The sequence below is a fragment of the Orbicella franksi genome, chromosome 7 (assembly GCF_964199315.1).
Source record: "Orbicella franksi chromosome 7, jaOrbFran1.1, whole genome shotgun sequence".
Lineage (NCBI taxonomy): Eukaryota > Metazoa > Cnidaria > Anthozoa > Scleractinia > Merulinidae > Orbicella > Orbicella franksi.
In genome coordinates this window covers 5084692-5104058 of record NC_138151.1, presented here as the reverse complement: position 1 = coordinate 5104058, position 19367 = coordinate 5084692, and the positions used below count along the sequence as shown (strand labels likewise).

Sequence of the window (19367 nt, the reverse complement as noted above, 5' to 3'; positions counted from 1 at the left end):
TTGGCTCCACCTGACCTTTTGCGGGCCGCCCCGCACATGAGCGGCCGCGTGAGTTAACATGGAGAACTCACTGAATGTGGAACAGTTTTTGATGGTTGAGTTTGTTGAGTTAATTCATCGTTAAGTTGTCATAAAACCAACTTATAACAACAGTAAACACGTAAGTACATTAATTAAACAGAACACATGTTGCAACTCGAAGAAATGTATTCATATGTCTCATACATACGAACGTCATCTTTTCGTTAAGCAAAGAAACCCTGAACAGCTATTAATGGTGTAAAAATGTTTTCTTTCCTTGTATGAGTCGGCGGAGATGGATCATCACTTCAGATTCAAGAAATTTTCATGCCAAATTTTTATGTTATTTCGTTACATTATACTCATCCCTCTAAACTGTAAATGCATGAACAGAGCATTTCAGTAAACCCGCCCGAAAAAAACTCATTTACTGACCCAATAACTACGGGTATAAGATTTCGTTTATACATGGATGAATGGCGTATTCCAAACAAAATTTTATTTTTATGAAAAACAACGGATTGCAATTATTATTGCTAACAGCGAAACATCACGAAAATATCTGAAACGTTACTGGATGGAAAATGTTTAATAAGTGACTGGGGATTTTTAGGAATACCTCTTAGCACAATTCAGAGACACAAGCTTTATCTTAAAGAGGCAGATTTGGCCGAAAAGTCTGTTAATCCGGTGGTCTTTTAAAGTAGCTCAATCACGATATTTTCGTATTCACATGCAAAATTATCTTTAAGTTGAAAAAAACCTTTAAATTGTAGTTTACTGCGAGAGAAAACACCAAAGAGGGAATTAATCATGAAGAAACAGAGATGGTAAAGATGGAGAAGATTGATACGATTGCAAACGACGAACTTGAAATATTTAGGCTAAACTTTATAAGATTCGCAAAGCGTGACATAGCTCCTTTAAAATCCTCCAACTTGCCATTACTAGGTGTTTTTGGGTCGGTAGTCCTGCGTTCAAATCGACTGAGGCAAGTTTACACTGATTATAAATATTAGTTCCATATATAAGGGAGTCAAACAAGCCCGATTCCCTCTCACCCTGGTTCTGCGACCAGATTATGTTGTTTATTCGTTATCAAAATTGTTATTTTGCAGAAGATGATAGTCAACTAAAGAGAATGATCACATGATCTTGCAGAAACCTTGTGTGGCAAAAATGATTCACCAAATGAGTTTCGTGATCACGCTACTGTTGATGGTGTCTGTAATGTTCAACAACATTTCCAGTCAGCAATGCGGGATTGACACCTATTCAGTCTTCCAAATGATGCTTCGGGGCCACACCTTTAAGACGCTTAAAGCTCGGCCACTTTCGCTCGACTGCAGAGAGGCATGCCTCTCTGATGTCAGATGTCAAAGCTATAACTACGTCATGTTCAAAGACATATGTGAGTTGAACAACAGGACCAAGGAGGCTAGACCAGAAGACTTTGTCAAGAACAGCGACAGATATTACATAACCAGCGCTCCAAAACGTGGTAAACAATTAAGTTGTAAAAATTAGATAAGATGTTGACGGTGCTGATTGAGAAGTGTTGAGCGATTTTTGCTGCTACCGTTAAACTATTTGGCAGAACTCGATCAATCTTACTTCCTCTTGCAGACATAAAATTGCAACGGGATTTTAATGGGATTGTTCCTTTCAAATCCAGTTTCCCTTGGTTCCATTCCGGAGCTTCCTGCAGATTCCTGTAAAGAGATCAAGGCGAGTGAAGGAAAAGCAGTGGTCAGCGGTAATTACTGGTTGGACCTCGAGAAGAACGGAAATCCTTTAAACCTTTACTGTGACATGACAACTGAGGGTGGTAAGTAATGAATAAAAAAGGCCATATCTAAGTTGCTTTTAAACAAACAAGAACAGGGCCCTCTACTTAGCCAGTTATGAATGTAAGACCGCAATCGTATTCCCCCTTAAAGAATTTTCCACATAAGGAGGCTGGCAACAGTTTTTGAGCACTTTTCCAACAGCTATACTTTGACAGATGAATACTACCTTTGTAGATCAAGTGATAATACAACATTGGTATCACGTAAATGCTTAGCCACTGGTGAACCAATAGAGTTAACAATACGTTACCATAGCAACAGTATAACCTGTAAAAGCACCCTTAGATTCAGCTTCAAGTGCCCATAAGTCAAAACAGAGTTCGGTGGTCCCCATTTTTCATTATCTTATTTTGATTTGCATGATAAGATGTAACTTTTTACAAAGTTTATATTGTCTAATGGGTTCAGGGCCACCATAAATTTTCAAAAATTTAAGATGGCTCTGAACTTCTTAGTAGACTCAGTTAACTTTGCCAAAAGTTGCATCTTATCATGTAAATCATAATAAGATAATAAAAAATGAGAGGTCACCGAGCTCGCTTTCGAGTTATTACCAATTAAAACTACCCTTAAGGATGTTTTTAGCAGGTCATACTGTTGCTATGGCAACAAATTTTGTCAGCAAAATGATAACAATATGTTCATCACTGATAAAGAGCGGTTATAATGACCCATCAAAATCTAGGTCTAGGAAGGTGCTGGAAACTGTTGTCAGCCGCCTTAGTTTTATTACTACTGGTTCCTCAGTACTTCAAACAGATTAGAATGAAAAGCATCTTGCTTTTTTATAGTCTTACCTTTAGGCTGGTATTCGTATCGTCCGAGTGGCTCTTGTAAGCACATCCAGAACTCTGGGTACTCCAAAGGAGACGGGGAGTACTGGATCGACCCCGAGAAGAACGGAAACCCTTTAAAAGTCTACTGTGACATGACAACTGACGGTGGTAAGTAATGGATAATTTTCAGAATAGAAAAGGCAATTAAATATCTTTCCTTTGAAACAAACGAGTACAGTATTTTAGATTTGCATTTGGCAAGAATCCCTCGTATTAGCGTCAGTTGCAAGCTAATTCCAGTCCAATACCTAGAGTATGACTTACTGCTAAAGTTTTAATTTAGAATGAGTTTTCGTATAAAATGAATTCTTCAGCCTTATTGAAGACCATGAAACGTTTCGTTCGTCAAATAAACACTGATTGTTTCTTGATTTCAGGAGGCTGGCTTCTTGTCTCTAACGTTGTGATTGACGGCTCATCTCCCTTCCCGTTGTCATTTGAGACATCATACCACGGAATAAGCAGCTGTGATAACAATAACACGTTTCTTACAGACAGCGCAATGCTCGAACTGAGAACACACCTGTCTTTCAGTCAACTGCGATTCCACTGCAGTAAGCAAGGGGGACGTACGTTCCACGTGGCCACGGTCACTAACAGCTCTGGGGAAGCTGTGGTCCAGTACTTTAGCGGTCAGTCAAATGTCCAGCCCTACGCCTGTGGCTCGTTTGTAACGATGGATGATGACGACTCGGAGATGGCCAAACGCTGTCATGAGTGGGGAGCCGATGGTTGGGCCACACCGTCGGAAAATAGTGTTTTTAAGATTGGTAAATGGGGCCCTTCGTACGGGATTCATGGGAGATTATACAATCACGTTGCTTTTGTGGTCAGTTTATACCATTGGCATTTGTATCAGGGTGAAGGGAGATTGGAATGCGATGACAATAATGTTAATGTATCGTCTGGTGATTTCTGGAAAGTTTTTGTTCGTTAAAAGAACCAATTGCACTGCACTTCACATGTTGTGGAGTTCTAGTTAATTCAACTGGAATAAGTTTATAGTGCTAGAATGCTTTACTTGCAAAGTTGGACAGACATTGCACGTGCTAAAGTAAGTTTTGGGAATTGACTCCAGCCTTAACTTTCTTCATAGCATTCTGTGTGGTACTCCGGAGTCTAAGGATCTATCCGGCTACCCAAGAGGTTGTACTCGACTTAATGTTATAATGGGATGATACCCCCGCCCCCGTCACCTCCAAACATTTTTAAACCATTTTTAACAGAAAAGGTAACCCTCCCTTGTACCTTCCATGCCGACCATTTTACTGACCTGCAGAAATCTTTCTACCCAACAAGGGTCCACTAGATTATTTCAACCCTAAAAGAAAAACCCAAGTCGTCCATTTCAACCAAAAAAAAAGGTCTGCGCTCTTCCTCGTCACTAGTATACCTGTTCACAATATTTTGAAAGGCCCTTTTGAATACCTACCTATACCTGTCTATACTTTAAATCGAGAAAACCCCACCGCTTTATATACCTCCGGCCTGGAAAAGGACCCTTACGAAGCGGAGTCTCCCTGTATACTCTATTTAGGGGGGTACCCCAATGGGGGAGATGGCTACCTCTCGTGAATCCACAGCTACTTTGACCGAATAAAAAAAAGACGCATGCATAAAAGAGCTGGCGTAAATTTGTTTAGTTGCAATAACAGAAAGCAAAGAGGATTAAGCGTAGACCTACGACGAGAGATGAGCAAATTAACTACAAAATTTCAATAAATATCATTGGTCCATAGGCCTGTCTAATATAACTACTAGTACTTACTGTATTTCAGAAAGTAGACTTTAAATTATTTAATTGTTACAAAAAGGACCGGGAAGAAATGGAGATGAAAGACCTCGACTCGCAAGTTCTTGTCGCCAATCACGAATTAGATGCTCGAGACAGGACAATAAAATAGATTTACAATAACAACAACACCAACTTTATTTACTCATGCATTTACAGTTTTTCAAGAAAATATATATACAGTAGATAGACGGACAGAAAAATAATGTACATTAGAGTCTGCAAACTAAAGTAAGCTTTTTAGTTTCTCTCCAGTTATTGTAAGGTTTTTATAGATGTTGACAGAACACAGAATTCTTAAGAGAAGAGATGTGTACATGGTGTAATAGAATGAAGGAAATCAATACTATGTGCTTAATATAGAGACTAGTATTTGAGCTCCTGATAAGTCGTGTACCATTTTTGCTTTTTATCTTGCTTTAGTAAAACCAAATAAAGTAGGTTTTAAATATATATAAATGCGGAAATCTCTTCTTTCCTGAACTTAACTGAGTCGTTTGAAGAACATCTCATGGAAACACACGTTTTTTAAACACATAACAGTCCATCTCAAATTCCAAATCTGCTGAACTGATCCATTCTCATCTGGAAGATTACAAAACCAAATTTAGACGAGGCAATATAATCGGCCCGCGTATACCGCATTCCAAAATAAACCGAAAAACATTACATTTGCAGTGAATTTTATCCTTATGGAATCCGATCCGGCTGGCAACAGTTTCCGGCACTGTCCAGCAGTTATGCTTTGACGGATCAATACTACGCTACGAATTTGCTAATTTTCCAAAAACTCCTTTGCAGGATCCTGTTGTGTCAAATTCCAGAAGCATGCTTGAAAATAAAGAAGAAATGAATAATTGACTGTACCCACAAAGACCTCATAAGCAAATATCAAAAGTCCCATTGTGTTCGTATACTTAAATCAAAAGCCATTCTAAATCTAGGCTGCTATAAACAGTATAACTAGTTGATAGGGCGGTTTCCAATATCGAGTGTCGTAACTCAAGACTAAGGTAATCACCCTAGCAAGTCACAAATGACAAAGGCAATACAGTGCAGGGCCGTAGCCAGAAAAAATATGATTGAGGCAATGTCCACGGTTAAATTCTCTTCCTAGGTATTTAGGGTCTTTCTGATGACCATAAAAAACAAACACAAAAACAACAGACTGTTTGCCTCTTACTAAGTACAGCCCTGCAGTGAACTAATCAAAATTCGAAGTAATTACGTAACTGACGTAAAGCGCGGGAAAACGCGTGCAAACGAGTCACGACCTGTATTGGTTTTACTTCTGATGAGATAAAACAGACGAAGCAGTGTAGTGTAGTAATGCAAAACCATTATTTTGCCTCCACTACACATCCGGACACACTAGACAGTGATTAAATTGGGTGCGTTGGCCAGCCAAGCCATCGTCCCGTTTATTCCATCTCAGCATATAATACAAGCTATGAATAAAAAGACAATTGCTAAGTGCACCAAAGCCGGACACGAAAACCCTAAAACCAGCAAGTGGAGAAAATTGGGAACGTGTACCCCCGACCAAGGCAGTGGTGCAACCCTCGGGGTTTTAGGGTATCCTTAGTTAACATCAGTACTGTAGAATAATAAACCTAAGGCTTTATACAGAGATATAATAGCAATAAGAGAACTAAATAAACGTACAATAGTGGATTACAACTGATGATATTATTAAAAGAAAACCAAACTTAACCTAAACACGGCAAAGGCTGGCCATAGAATGTCTCACCTCGCCAACCGTCACTGATTACAAACTCAAATCCCACTATACACTGCGCACCTCAAACCCGTACCCAGCCCTCTGGTCCGTGCCGGCAAAATAGTAATTTATGCTAATTTAAGATCATCACAAATTACATAACTACTTATCGACACTAAAATCAAAACCACTCAATGAACCATATAGGTTCTAATTACTCCAAGCTCCAACTGTCCAAGGGGCACTCAGTTAACTCAAATGATGGATGACGCCTGCAACAGACCGGTTCACAGACTCGCTATTTTCTCGTTGATCCTGGAGGACGCAAAAAAGAGAGAAAACCGCGGGGGAAAAGAAACCACTGAGGACGGACTAGCAAAAGAAATAATACAGGAAAAATTAATAGCGAAACCATCAGAATTCCATTAATTTGTAGCTGAATAGTATAGACCTTATCACGGTTTTTGACTTCATTTTGACTGGTAGGCAAGGCGGTCAGGAATTACAGTGTTTGTATGGGAATCCGATGGCAAATAATTTTTTTCCAAAATCGAATTTTACACAATTTGTGAATTGAAACGTTAAAATACTAGGTAGGAGATTGTATTCACCAAGCTTTGAAGGATGTAGCTTGGCCAGAAGACGCTCAGTTAATTTTTCTAATTTTCCATACATTTGTCTGTAAATTTTTTTCCCGCGATCGCGTCTACCCATATAAAAAGGGCTTACTTTTTAGGGGTTAAAAATTGGGTTTTGGTACCCTGCGAGTCTCCTTCGATCTTCCTAGACAAATCGGAAGATCGAAGGAGACTCTGCTTGCGGGGTACAGTTTTGGTGCCTCTTAAGGTGTTCAGCCTAAAAGATCCACAGCGGAGCTTTTGCGGGACCTTTTAGGGGATTGAGCCAAAAAAAAAATATGACAAGAGATAATGAGTTGTTTTGGAATTGGCACCATTAAGGGTGAAAAAATGTCAAGCCACGCCCATGAAACAGGATCTTAGTACACCTCTTAGGGGTTCTTTTCAAACTTTCCGACGAGCATCCCCGTCCTATTTATGTGGGAGTTTCCCACCCCACCGCCCAACCCCACCCCGTCTCGGGAAAATGAGCTGAGTCAGTACCTAAACACGACAAAATACACAGATTCCATTCATCGAGTTCCATGTCAAAATTTTAGTTTTTCATTTTTCATTTGACTGCAATCCGAGTTAAAGTCCTCTTTAGGTCACAGCCGTGTTAAACTCACGATTCGAGGAATCGATCAAATATATAGAGGATATTACACGGTGGCGAGAAGAAATGAATTTTATGTTCTCGTGGCAAGAACAATATCTCACGAGTGAGCGAAGCGAACGAGTGAGATATTGTTCTTGCCACGAGAACATAAAATTCATATCTTCGAGCCAACGTGTAATGTTCTTTTTATTATATGGAGAAACCAATTCAACAAAAGCAAAAGGCGGGAATCGTGACGTCATTGAACGATACGACACTCACAAAGGTGACATACGGAAAATACGCCACTCGGGTCCCGGATGAAGTGGCGTATGGAATCTACGAGTGGTTTAGTTCCCAGTAAAACACTCTTCTCCATATAATAATAATGATTTATGTACGCGTATCGAGTGGGACGTGACCACCTAAAGTGCGTGGTGCTGTGTTACACTTTGGGCCGCTGAGAATTTGAGCGCTCTATAAGGCATTTGTATGAAGTTTAAAATAACGAAGGATAAAATCGCCCGATGAAATAAAATGTTACTTCTCTTGACTGAAATAAATCAACATACTCACCTTCCCTAGTTTTTGTTGTCCATTTGGCCTATTTCATCATTTCATGGAAAGAAGGATAGAAGACAAAGCAGTGAAGTTAAAAACCACCTAAATGGCCATTAATCGGCCTAAAAGAAACCTCACGTGAAACAAGGGAAGACAATCCTGAAGCAAGGTTGGTTGGTCTTTATTCGTAATCCGTTGTATTTTTTAGGCTTAAGAATATGACCGTTTTTTCCCCATACAAATCCTTATATTTCGACTGTTGCGCATACACTGTTTACAGTCCTCTTTTTTCTCGTATTTTTTTCGATCGTTGAACGCGTGGATAGAATCGCGACGAAATCGCGGAACTGGACACCAGCGCAAAACGGGAGACTTGACAACGTTGGGAGCTACGTGGGGAGCTATTCTTCGTTTGGCTCGCTTCGCCACGGGGCTTCCATACAAGCGGCGTGTCTGTTTTGTGTGGGGTCCGCTGTGGCTTCGCTCGCCTCCCCGTCCCCACCTTTTTGTGCTTCGCGTTCGCGCTCTCTTCGCTCGCTTCGTCTTTCGCTTGCGTTGAAAAAATAGAGAGGCTGTGAACAGTCTGCTATTCTGTTATGTGTAAAGAGGCGTTCGGCCGGTTCCATGCAGTGCTTGCCCTTGAGGGCCGCCGCATCTCGAACGTCCCAGGATTCCAAGTAAGCATTGCACCTGTTGCTAGGGCAACGGCAAAAAAGCAATATGGCGGCCTGAGAATAAGAGCATTTTACGAGATCAGAGTTTCTACCTTTATGAAGTCAACAATGTGGACGAAAGTAGATGTTTAAAAGCTATTTGTGGTGCACTGGAGGAAAAGCAATCGTTGGAGAGAAATTGAACAGGAAAAAAGTCGCTTCATTCGTGGAAAATGCCCGTGGAGCGTGTACCAGTGGTTCACAAGTTTGGGATCATATCACACACTCAACGCCTAGCTTTGGAAGATAGACTTGCTAGAAAATCTCTAGCCACTGAACCTCCACGTACATTTTCTAGAACAAGGTGAGAAAATTAGGAACAACTACATTAAGCAAGGCTACATCGAAAACAGTTGTACTGAAGTGGCTCGGCTTTTCCTTGGTGTTATCTGCGCAATGATCAGCTCCCGGAATTTTATTTCTGTTTCTGGATTGTTATTATACATTGTCTTTGCGTCTAAATTTAGAAACACCAGACTGTGTATAGACCCTTTTACGTTTCTTATGTTAATGATCATATAAAAACAACAGCTATTTTAGTGGTGCCATTTTAAGGTCTTTTTTTTAATTATCTTCAATTTTTTTGTCGTTAATTAGAAGAGGACCCTTTGAAGTTACAGAGGATTTTATTGCCAAGGTGAGCCAGTTGAAGGTGATTCCCTCACTTAATAATATATTAAATTCACGCAAGCCCTTTCCAACTAATCTGCATTAAGTTGCAAAATAATGTAGTAGTTTACATGTATGTAAACAAAGGAATTGAAACATGTATACGTTGTAACACGCAAGTAGCAAAGGGGGTAGTTTTTGGAGTGTGGGAGAATTTGACTTACATGTCTATGCCACGTCTATGACTGTAAATCTCCCGGTCTTCTGTACAGGTCACCAAATCTCTCGGATACAAAGAAAAGCATCACCTCACCTCACCTATCTTCTTCGTGCTCTGTTGCACATAACGCCGCGACAAAGAAAAGCGTATTAAGAACAGATTATTTTGGCCAATTTTTGGCTTTGTTTGTGGAAGTTTTGGAATATTTGATGCATTTTTAGTTATTTAATCAACAGAGTTCTTCTTTTGGCAACATTTTTTGGGTGAAGAGGGTAAAATTGGTGATTTTCCAGATTTCCATTTTACAGTGAAACAGATCTTAAACATCTGCAATAGAACTGCCAGTACTCAGACATGTCTTCTTATTATTTTTCTGTTATTGTTTTCAGTTCAATGACAGCAATGAAGAGGACAGAAAGGAACTTGAGGGCTTTGCCCTTAAAATGATCTCCAGAGCAAAGGTATTTATTATGGACAATCAAAACACTTTACTGAATACTATAAGAGTTCGTACATGTGACCTAAACAATCTGGCATATGTAGCAAGCCAGGGGGACTAAACAGTTATGTTTCTTTAAATGTAATGGTAGCTATGGAAACCAGAGTTTTGATTGTCCCAGCTATGTGAGACAAGATGGCTCCTTATCAGACTTGTTTCACATTTTGACAATTTTTTTTTTTTGGTAGAGAAGAGCTGGTATTCTGGCAGGTGGTAAAGGAGACCATGTTGACCTGGCAAAGTCATGGACAGAGCTGGGATTGCTCGCGCAGTGTACGAATAGACAAGTACAAGAAGGTTAGAGCTGAGATGTTTACAGTGAGGGTCCTCTAGATACATGTAAGAACCTCAGATCTTAATATGTTATTTTTGTTAAAATTACAGAATCTCTAGAATTGCTGATCACCTCTCTGGGACATGCTCCTCCTACCATTGATCAGCTTCCCAGGTATGCAATAACTTGAATATTTGGATCATCTTCCTACAAAATATTGTCAGTATTGTCTGATGGCAATGTGTGCAAAGGGCTGCAGCTGCATGTATTTAGCCCTCCTCACTCATTGTGTTATGGTTGTGTTTCTTCATGTAGGTCGATATATATGTAGCAATCCAGTAACTGCCATGTCTAACTGCATAATTGTTCTTGAAAGTTAAGATCAACTTTTTATGCATAGAAACCCAGTACAAAACTGCATATTGCTATAATTTCACTGCAGCTCTGTGTTAGTCAGAAAGGGGATTTGCAGTACAATGTGCATACCACTTCAGTAGCATGACTTATGTTATTTTTTACAGTTTGTTTTATCTTGCGAAGAGTTGTCTTCACTGGGTTAGAAAGTGTGGAATGAATCAAACCTGCCTCAGAACAGCAGAACTTAAACTCATCAGGGTATGTTCTCCAACAGTACTTTTATCATATGGAGTCATTGTGTCTCAGATTTCTCAAGCCTAAAAAGATTTAACTTTGTTGCTGGTTCTTTTCTGCTGTTGTTTCAGATGGGTCACCTGGCATTTTCAAGATTGTATTACCACAATATGACGCAAGACCTTAAGGTACATGTGCCATTTTAGTCTTCTGTCAACACATCATGCAAAAGTTTTTAGACATCAAATGATTTTTTTTAGTGCCGAAAAATGTTCAGCTTTCCTTTATACAATCCCAAAGTGAAGAATTGTGTCTAAAATGTCATTGTATGACAAAAACATTTACCCTGAATGTACATGTAATGCCAAATGACTTTTTTTTTACCATGCTTGAACTCTTACGTTTGTGCTCACCATTTTAACTTCAAAATAATTTTAACATAGTGTTACTTATATACTCTGTATAGGGATATCAAGACGAAAAGCGCTCCCTGCAACAGTATCTGTCAGGTAATTTTGTCCTATTTTTTCCAGTGGTAGCTTGATTTTTTGTTCTTAAATACCACAAGGTATAATAATGACCAATTTTTCTCCTACTTGCACACTGTATGGGCACAAGGTCAAATGTATTGTAGTGTAATGTGATCTAGGAGGACAGGGCTTGTCAACACTTAAACTAGTGACTGGCACTTGTGATGGTTAATTGTAACCTCTCTTCACATTTTCGTAACCAACTCCAGTTTACAGGTTATGGGGAATAAAACATCTGATCATGTAAGAGGCCAGAAACAACTTCTCCCAAGGAGAATAAGTTGGTTATCATCCTAGGCCAGATATGCATACAGAGAGCTTCATTTTTGTAAGCAAATAATAGGCATGCAATGCATACAAAGGATTTGTAGCTGTAGTCAGTCTACAGAGAGCTATAGACTCTTGCATGTATTGCAGGCCTATGATGGCAGCAAATCCTTATTCTGTAGTTCCAGAAAATATCCATACATGTAGTTTCCCCATGGAAGAGATCTTAACTAAGAGCCCCCTCCCACCCCTCTGGAAATTCCAGTTAAGCTTCGTACATTTCTCTTATTATTTTGGTCTTCTTTAACCCCCCACCACCCAGGAAAATTCAATCCCTTCTGTGAGGGGAGTATAAAAATTTTCTGCAACCACACATTGTAAAATGGGTAGGAAATACAGAATAGAAGATATTGATCTAAATTTTTAGGAGCATAAGACTGAATTGATTTTTATGTCAATGCTGTGGACTTTTAGGACTTCCAGATGAACAGGAAGAGGGTTACAAATCATTTCCAGGAGTTTTGTTGGCTGTGAGATACATCAAAGAAGTGGTGAGTGATTGATTAACCAGTAAACAAAAGAGGATGTACATGTAAATATAGCAGCATAGAAAAAAAAGTAAAAACTTAACTTTGTGCCCTTTTAATCTTGTCCTTGTTTGCTCCAGGGTCAGCTTATTTGCACTGGTTGTGGTGAACCGAACCAAGATGAATCTTCAATCATAGAACCGCTACCTGAACCAGCCACAGCCCACGAGTCAGCACTTGCAAGCCAGGAGAAATCAGTCGTAGAGGCAACTGTTGTGGAGGCTACTGAGGGAGGGAGGGTGGGGTTACCACTGTTACTTGAGGAAGAGGAGGAAGAGGAACAAGGAAGTGGTGATCTGGTAGGAGTGAATAAATTAACCTAAATAATTCAATCCCCTTTAAGTTTCTGAATTTTCATGCAGTTAAATCAGTAATTATTAAAAAGCCAAGTTTATGTATATTTAAACTGATATAAAAGATAAAAGACTGATATTTAAAAGGCATTCAACAATGGTTGAGTGTGACCACAGTGCTTTCTGATGTAAATTTGTGCACAAGCAGTTATGAAACATAGTTTTCTGCTCTCACACTCCAATGAAACAAAATTTCTTTCCTTGTGAATTTCCAGGTAATATCCATACATGTACCTCCCCTACGGAATCTGATGGGATTTTTTCCAAGACCCCTCTACCCCTCTGAAAATTCCAATTAAGTGTCATACATTTTAAATTTTTTGGTCTTACAGAACCCCCATTTCCTAGGAAATTCCAATCCCTTTTATGGGAAATGGTGGGTATGGATATTTTCTGGAACTGCACAATCGCAGTCTGCACAGGGCATGTGTATCACACTATTAATACAGGCCAATCACAACAAGGGCAACACCTTCAGTCAATTAATAAAACATATTAGTTAATTAGAGCAGTTTTCAATTGAGTGTCGTAACTGAACCAAAACCAAAGTAATCGGTCTAGCCAGTCACAAGGGACATAGACAATACAGTGAGCCAATCAAAACTCAAAGAAATAGCATGAAGCTGACGCAAGGCATGGAAAAACGTGTGTGAACAAGTTACGATTGGTTTTGGTTTTACTTCTGATTGGATGAAAACTTGGCACAGGCTTTATAAGCCAATCGCATCGCCTAGTAATTGCAAAACAAATTATTTTTCGACACTCAAATGAAAACCACTCTAATGATATCTGTCTCTGTTTGTAGGCTTTCAATGAAGCTGCTTCCCTCGGCCCAGTCCACAGTAGCCTTGCAGCAGCCAGTAGCATTCATGATTTGTCACCAACTCTCTGGCATGCTCTAGATGTATGGAGGAGTGTTATGCATAGGGGGACTGGACTGAGGCAGGCTTTGGAGGGACTCAGTATGTGTGGAACAGGCTTGACTACAGAATTATGGTATGGTCATGTATGACAACTTACATGTATGGTATATGATATAGCAGGCTGTGCAATAATTTGTTTTATAGGTTAATCACATCAAAATTGATAATCATCTGTTATCACTGATTTGGTAGCCAGCCAACCAGTTCCCCTAAAGGAGACCAATCTTGGGCGTGGTTCAAGATTTATTTGACCCCTGAAAGATACCACTTAAAATGGAATAGGCTCAATTACCAGCCACCGTTCAGGAAAGGAGCCTGCGCCAGTAGACCCGACTCAAAGGACCGGCAGAAATTGAACCTAAAAACGGAAATATGAGGGTTTTTATTATCATTATTTCATGGAGTGCGCCTTAAAGATACTTTGACGGCTAAAAATAGTGTTTTTTTTTTGTCATGAACATCCTAAGTGAGACAAGAATGCTTGATTTATACCCCTAAACTAGACAACGAGCATCCCCGACCTTTTCATGGGGGACTTAGAGCAGGCCTTGGGCTATATATTGTCACAAATGTCAATGAAGTAAGGTATCAAACGTAGGTGAAGTTTCTTGGCTTTTAGAACTACCAAAAGTACAACATACTTTTCCATTAAAGGTGCCCCTTCCCTGAATCTCTCCTATATGTATCCACCCTCTCACCCAGACTTTCTCCTCTCCTGTTACAGGTTGGATGTATGCTGTGCTTTCCAGGTGTTGACCGAGGTGTCCAAGCATGAGATTGCCGTTCTGCGCACGTTCCAAGCTCTAGCCGCCGGTATATTCACCAGACCAGCGGAGATATCAGCGGCGCATGCGCGTCACATTCACGTCTGCAATAACTGCCTGTCGACTATGACCGAAGAGCAGTCCTTCCACGCCAAAGACTTTGCAGGCGCTGATTTGAACTTCAAGGAAGCAAAAAATCGATCACATTCCGACTTTTTATCCTTGGGAAAGACTCCAAGTTTAGTTCTAGGCTTGCGTGACTTTGCTGGACTTGACCTGGAAGATAAGCAGGTCACGCATCCAGCGGATGTAGAAGAGAGCGTTTTGTCACGCGATTCGTTGAGTGACACATCTTCTGAAGCCAGTTTTGCTGATGTTAGCAGTGTTGAGAGTGGGCGCCGTGGAAGATCTGGTCACGTGAACGCTAGGTCAGATAGCAACGTGTCTAAAACCTACAAGAAAACACGACGAACAGACGCCAGGAAAGCCGAGAGCTCTTCTGAATCAGAGGATGAAACAGAAAAGCCGCCAAAATCTCAAATAAAAAAGTCAAAACAAACTGATGGTTCAAAAGAAACTGTTGCGTCTGCACGCGCCCGTGGTGGAACAGCGGTTCGATTTAATATTCAGGAGCCCGAGGTTTCGACTACTGAGGGTGGGGTTCCTGGGGCACGTGTGGAGAGATCGTTCACAAAAGACAGTCTGTACAGTGTTCCCACTCAGGGTAGTTCTGTCACGCTTCCATTAGCAGATGAAGGTGAGTTTCCTGTAAATAACGTCTTGTATCTCACAGCACAGACACCCTTGTCAGGCATAAGGCGAGGGGTTTAAGGTTTTTATTGGTAATATAATACTAGGAGCTAAAGCAATCAATAAGTTAGGGTCCAGTCAAACTTTGGACAAGGTGACATTTCATGCTACAGCTGACGCAAATAAATTTGGCTAAACAGTAAGTCGCACTGTTCCATTATCTTTTACAAAGAATTATCCATTTTCGGACATCTTTCTTTCCCCATTTCTTTTCAAATCAAGCTCCAATTTAGAAAAAAAGAAGAAGAAAAAAACACCTTTATGTCGTCTAAAAATAATAAATACTTCTTCGAGGAACTTCCGTCTGGATGTGAACTCTAACGTGTTTCTTGTTGATTCGTTACAGATGACAAGAGTAGCATAAAAACAGGTACATCACAGTTCTCGAGTGTGTCTGGTTTGAGCGGATGGCGCTGGGAACTAGCTTATCTCTACACGGACTGTATGACGTCAATCTGTATGAATGGACAGACTTCCATCATTCAGAAAACCGCCCTGCTTGGAAGCGAGGCTAACCGGAAGGTTACCGTTTATGGCAAGAGAAACGCTATGTCCGGGGAAGGCCTGGGACTTCTTGACCTGCTGAAATTAAGATTTACCTTGCAACAAGGTGCGCGCTTATTTCCGCTCTACTTTCTAAAGGTTGATACAGTGCAGGAATATTTCAGGGAATTTTTTGAAGGGCAGGGAAAAGTCAGGGACTTCAGTATCTCGTCGGGGAAATTTTGAATTTCTTGTCAAAGTCACCAAACTATATTTTAACTTATTATTACAATTAGAATTGTTTTCTGAAAAACAAATTAAAGCAAGTCTGAAGAAGGACTAACTCGGTCAGTGTTATATAGTCAGTAAAGATTGCAGCATGTTGTTGTCAGTAAAAAGACAGATTGTTTGTTTTCTTCGGTAATCCCGGGGGGGGGGTTTTACCCCCTTATTTGGGCTATATAGGTATGTGCGGCCCAAAGGGTAGGGATTTTTTAGCCGTTTTGGTAAGAAATAGGTATCGATTTTTGCCATTTTGGTCTCAAATAGGGTATGGATTTTGCGCTTTTGTCTTGAATAGTAGGTATGTTTTTCAGTAGAATTAGAAGCCATTTTTTCATCAACTTGATGATAAGATAAGACCATCAGCAAAAACCCTTCACAATGTCTTTGACATCGGTCTGAACAAGAGAACTAATTGTAAGGCAGGTGTGAAAGAGGGTTTGAATTAAGGTTTAGGTCTTAAATTATAGGGAATGGAATTGTTGATCAGGTCATAAATAGGTTAGGGAAAATTACAGATTTTGGTCTTGAATAGGGTTTGGGTTTTAGGAAGCGGGCCGCACGACCCGCCCTTTTTTCCTGGGAATACCCCCTGCTGTTCTACACAGTTCCACTGTGTTCAGTGAATACTCTCACACTGTCGTCGTCTTTCAGATCAAATGCTTGCTCGTAAGGATTGGAGTTGGAGAGTCAGGTTCGCAGCCGTGCAGGGCCTGGTGCGAATCTGTCGCTACTCCAGGGGCGATGGCACAAAAGACGGAATACGCGGAGTGGCCTGGAATCAACTTATGAGGCATCATTCACAAGAGAGAGATGTTCGTGTCTTAGAGGCGTGGAAACTAGCGCAGGTAAGTTAAAGCTGATGCGTTCACTTAGTTGATACGTAGATCTCACATGAGGAACAGAGTGAGTCCTTTGTTTTCCAAATTTTCCTCTACTGACAAAAGTAACTCGACTGCCCTAGGCATTTTTTTTTTTGGTCAGAGGAGCCCAGTCACGGTATTTTGAGTTATGTTGGCCACGTGCAAAATTACCTTTAAATTGAAGGAAACCTGAAAATGGCAGTTTTCTACGATAGAAAAACACCAGAGAGATAATAATAAATGATTAAGGAACAAGGATAGTGACGGATGAAGAAGATATAACACGGATTACAAATGACGAACTTAAAAAAATTGTTATGCCAGCTTGGGTCATTGTTCCTATAACAAAATCTAATCAGTGCAGAAAGATCCAGTAACGAAAGACTTATTTCGCAGTTTTGCATCCTTCAAATTCTACCTGTCACGCTGATTATGTTATGCCCGTTTTCCTGCAGATTGAATCCGATCTCGACAGCAAACTTCCATTGCTCGATGTCGTAAATTCGTCGTTTCCTTCGTGGGCCGCGGGCAACTTGTCAGCCGTATTACTTCCTCCACTTCCGCCAGTCGTGCCGCCACCCAGCAGTCGCTTCAGGCCCCGAGCACGTGCGACACCGCTGAACAAACCCGCTCCTGTAGTCAAGAAGGGTCCTAAGCGACCTTCGTTAAGGTATTTTTAAGGGCATTTTATTTTGTTTTGTATGGTGGGTAAGAAGTGTAGAAAGATTTTATTTTTAGCAATTTTATCGCATAACGTTTACAAGTCAGGCTAAGATTTCAAGAGAAGTTACCGGTAAATTAGAATGTCATTCAACAGGCATCTTCAATGATTGCTTTTCTCTACCCAAATTTCACTTTTTTGATACTTGTTGTTACATTTTATCCAAGATCTCTTGATTTTGAAGTAAAGTTAAGGTGTGAATGTATTTCAACTCAGGCTTTAAGGCCGCGATGGGTCACGAGCTTCATCGTTTCTATTAATTTCTTACATTTCGCTACTCGTTGACTGAATAATTATGCCATCTGTTAAAGAAAAATTGATGACGTTATCTATGTGCCTGTCAACCAATTGATCATAAGTAAGAACCAATCAAACTGCGAGAATAATTCGACTTATTCTATTATTAAAAACTGCATTAATATCTCCGCTATCCTTTGTTAGCGGACAATTAGTTACAGTTACTGATTATTTCCATTAAAAATAGCAAATTACAATTCACAGTACCCGTGTAGTAGCAGCAAAGATATATATTCCACTTTCGTGTGTTCTTTTTAAACCTTTTCCCGTCAATCCTTCCACCAGACAGGAGATTCTTCTGGCCACAGCTGCCCGTGAGCCTCAGCCTGACTACCGCAGTCGTATGAATCATGACTTGATGCTGGTGATAGAGGACCAGTGGAGGAAACAGCTGCACGAGGAACAGAGGCAGGAGGAGGAAGACAGGAGGAAGGAGGAAGCTGCCAGGATCGAGGGCCTAGTGACGAAGGAAGGGAGACGGAGCAGGCAGGGGAAGGGTAAAGATGTGAATCAGGGTGGGATGGACGCAGAGATGGGAAGGATGGAGGGGAGAAGGAGCCGACAGGAGGGGACTGCAGAGGGCGATATGGGAGCACGGGAGGGAAGGAGCAGTGGGCAGGAGGTGCTGTTGGATGAGTAAGAAACAGGCAGGGATCGGTGCAGGGAAGAGGTACGAGGAAGGAAGGTTAAGCTGTTGTAAACTAAAAACGACAGCAAATTGATCAAGTGGACATGGAAAGATTGGGGAAGAAAAGGGTGTGTTTTGATGAAAGTAGAAAGCCGAAAGAGTCGTACTGAGCAATAATTGAAACGCAAAATAAATATACTGTGTAAATTGTTCAGGAGACCCTACGTGTTGCGTTTTTGTACAAATTAAACTATCCAGCGAATAAATATTTTTCTAGTGAAAGTAGTCTTCATGGCGTTTGTTGCTGTGTCAAACAGATTTCCTTGTGCTTTATCGTGGCGACCTTTCCTCTGGTGTCGAGACAATTATAGAAAGTAGCAAAAATTCTCAGTTCTGTTTTATCACTTACAAATTATATAGGTGGGGAAGGGTCCCTGGGGAAGGGATCTCGTCACCAGGTGTCCCTTCCTCGAAAAACTTAAAAACTCCAACAGGCAAATTCTCTAAAATTTTACCGCAACATTGTTTGCTTCCGCGACAAACTTAACCGACAAATGGTGTAACTTAAAACCCTTCCACGAGCACAAGAAGTAGAATCTAGTTGCGCGTGAGCAGATAATTTTATTTCGTTTAACGGAAGGTGTGGATGCAGCCTCGCCAGAGCCTGTTTGCCCTTTGGATTTGCCACGACGAAGGACCTAAAACGTGTGCAGCAACTTTACAGACGTTGCATTGCATCGTGAGAAAAATAATGATAATAACTGAATAAGCGATTTGTTTTTTACAATTTCCTCTTTCGCAAGCCGTCAAATTCTCCCCAACTTTAACTATTTACCCCCATTTGGTGTTACTTTTCATCTCTGTTATGTTTTATTTCTGCCAGTTTGTAAAATGGTACTTTGAGGTACGTTTTCATTGCTTTTCGCATCGCAAAAACTTATCATCCTTACATAGCTTT

At 40.5% G+C, this 19367-nt stretch overlaps 2 protein-coding genes across 2 annotated transcripts; both read left to right on the top strand.

The window, feature by feature from the left end:
* Positions 1–883: 883 nt before the first annotated feature.
* Positions 884–4867, top strand: LOC145492161 (uncharacterized). Its single transcript, XM_081471503.1, has 4 exons — positions 884–1522; positions 1697–1849; positions 2663–2815; positions 3085–4867. The coding sequence occupies exons 1-4, from the start codon at positions 1171–1173 to the stop codon at positions 3642–3644; spliced, it is 1218 nt and encodes a 405-aa protein (XP_081327629.1). The 5' UTR covers positions 884–1170; the 3' UTR covers positions 3645–4867.
* Positions 4868–7445: 2578 nt separating this feature from the next.
* LOC145492175 (uncharacterized) lies at positions 7446–19220 on the top strand. The gene is made up of 16 exons (XM_081471515.1): positions 7446–9012; positions 9306–9345; positions 9927–9998; positions 10225–10333; positions 10421–10484; positions 10832–10925; positions 11033–11089; positions 11368–11410; positions 12173–12249; positions 12366–12584; positions 13444–13634; positions 14286–15082; positions 15482–15745; positions 16555–16748; positions 17219–17433; positions 18067–19220. The coding sequence occupies exons 1-16, from the start codon at positions 8882–8884 to the stop codon at positions 18419–18421; spliced, it is 2922 nt and encodes a 973-aa protein (XP_081327641.1). The 5' UTR covers positions 7446–8881; the 3' UTR covers positions 18422–19220.
* The last annotated feature ends 147 nt before the right edge of the window (positions 19221–19367 follow it).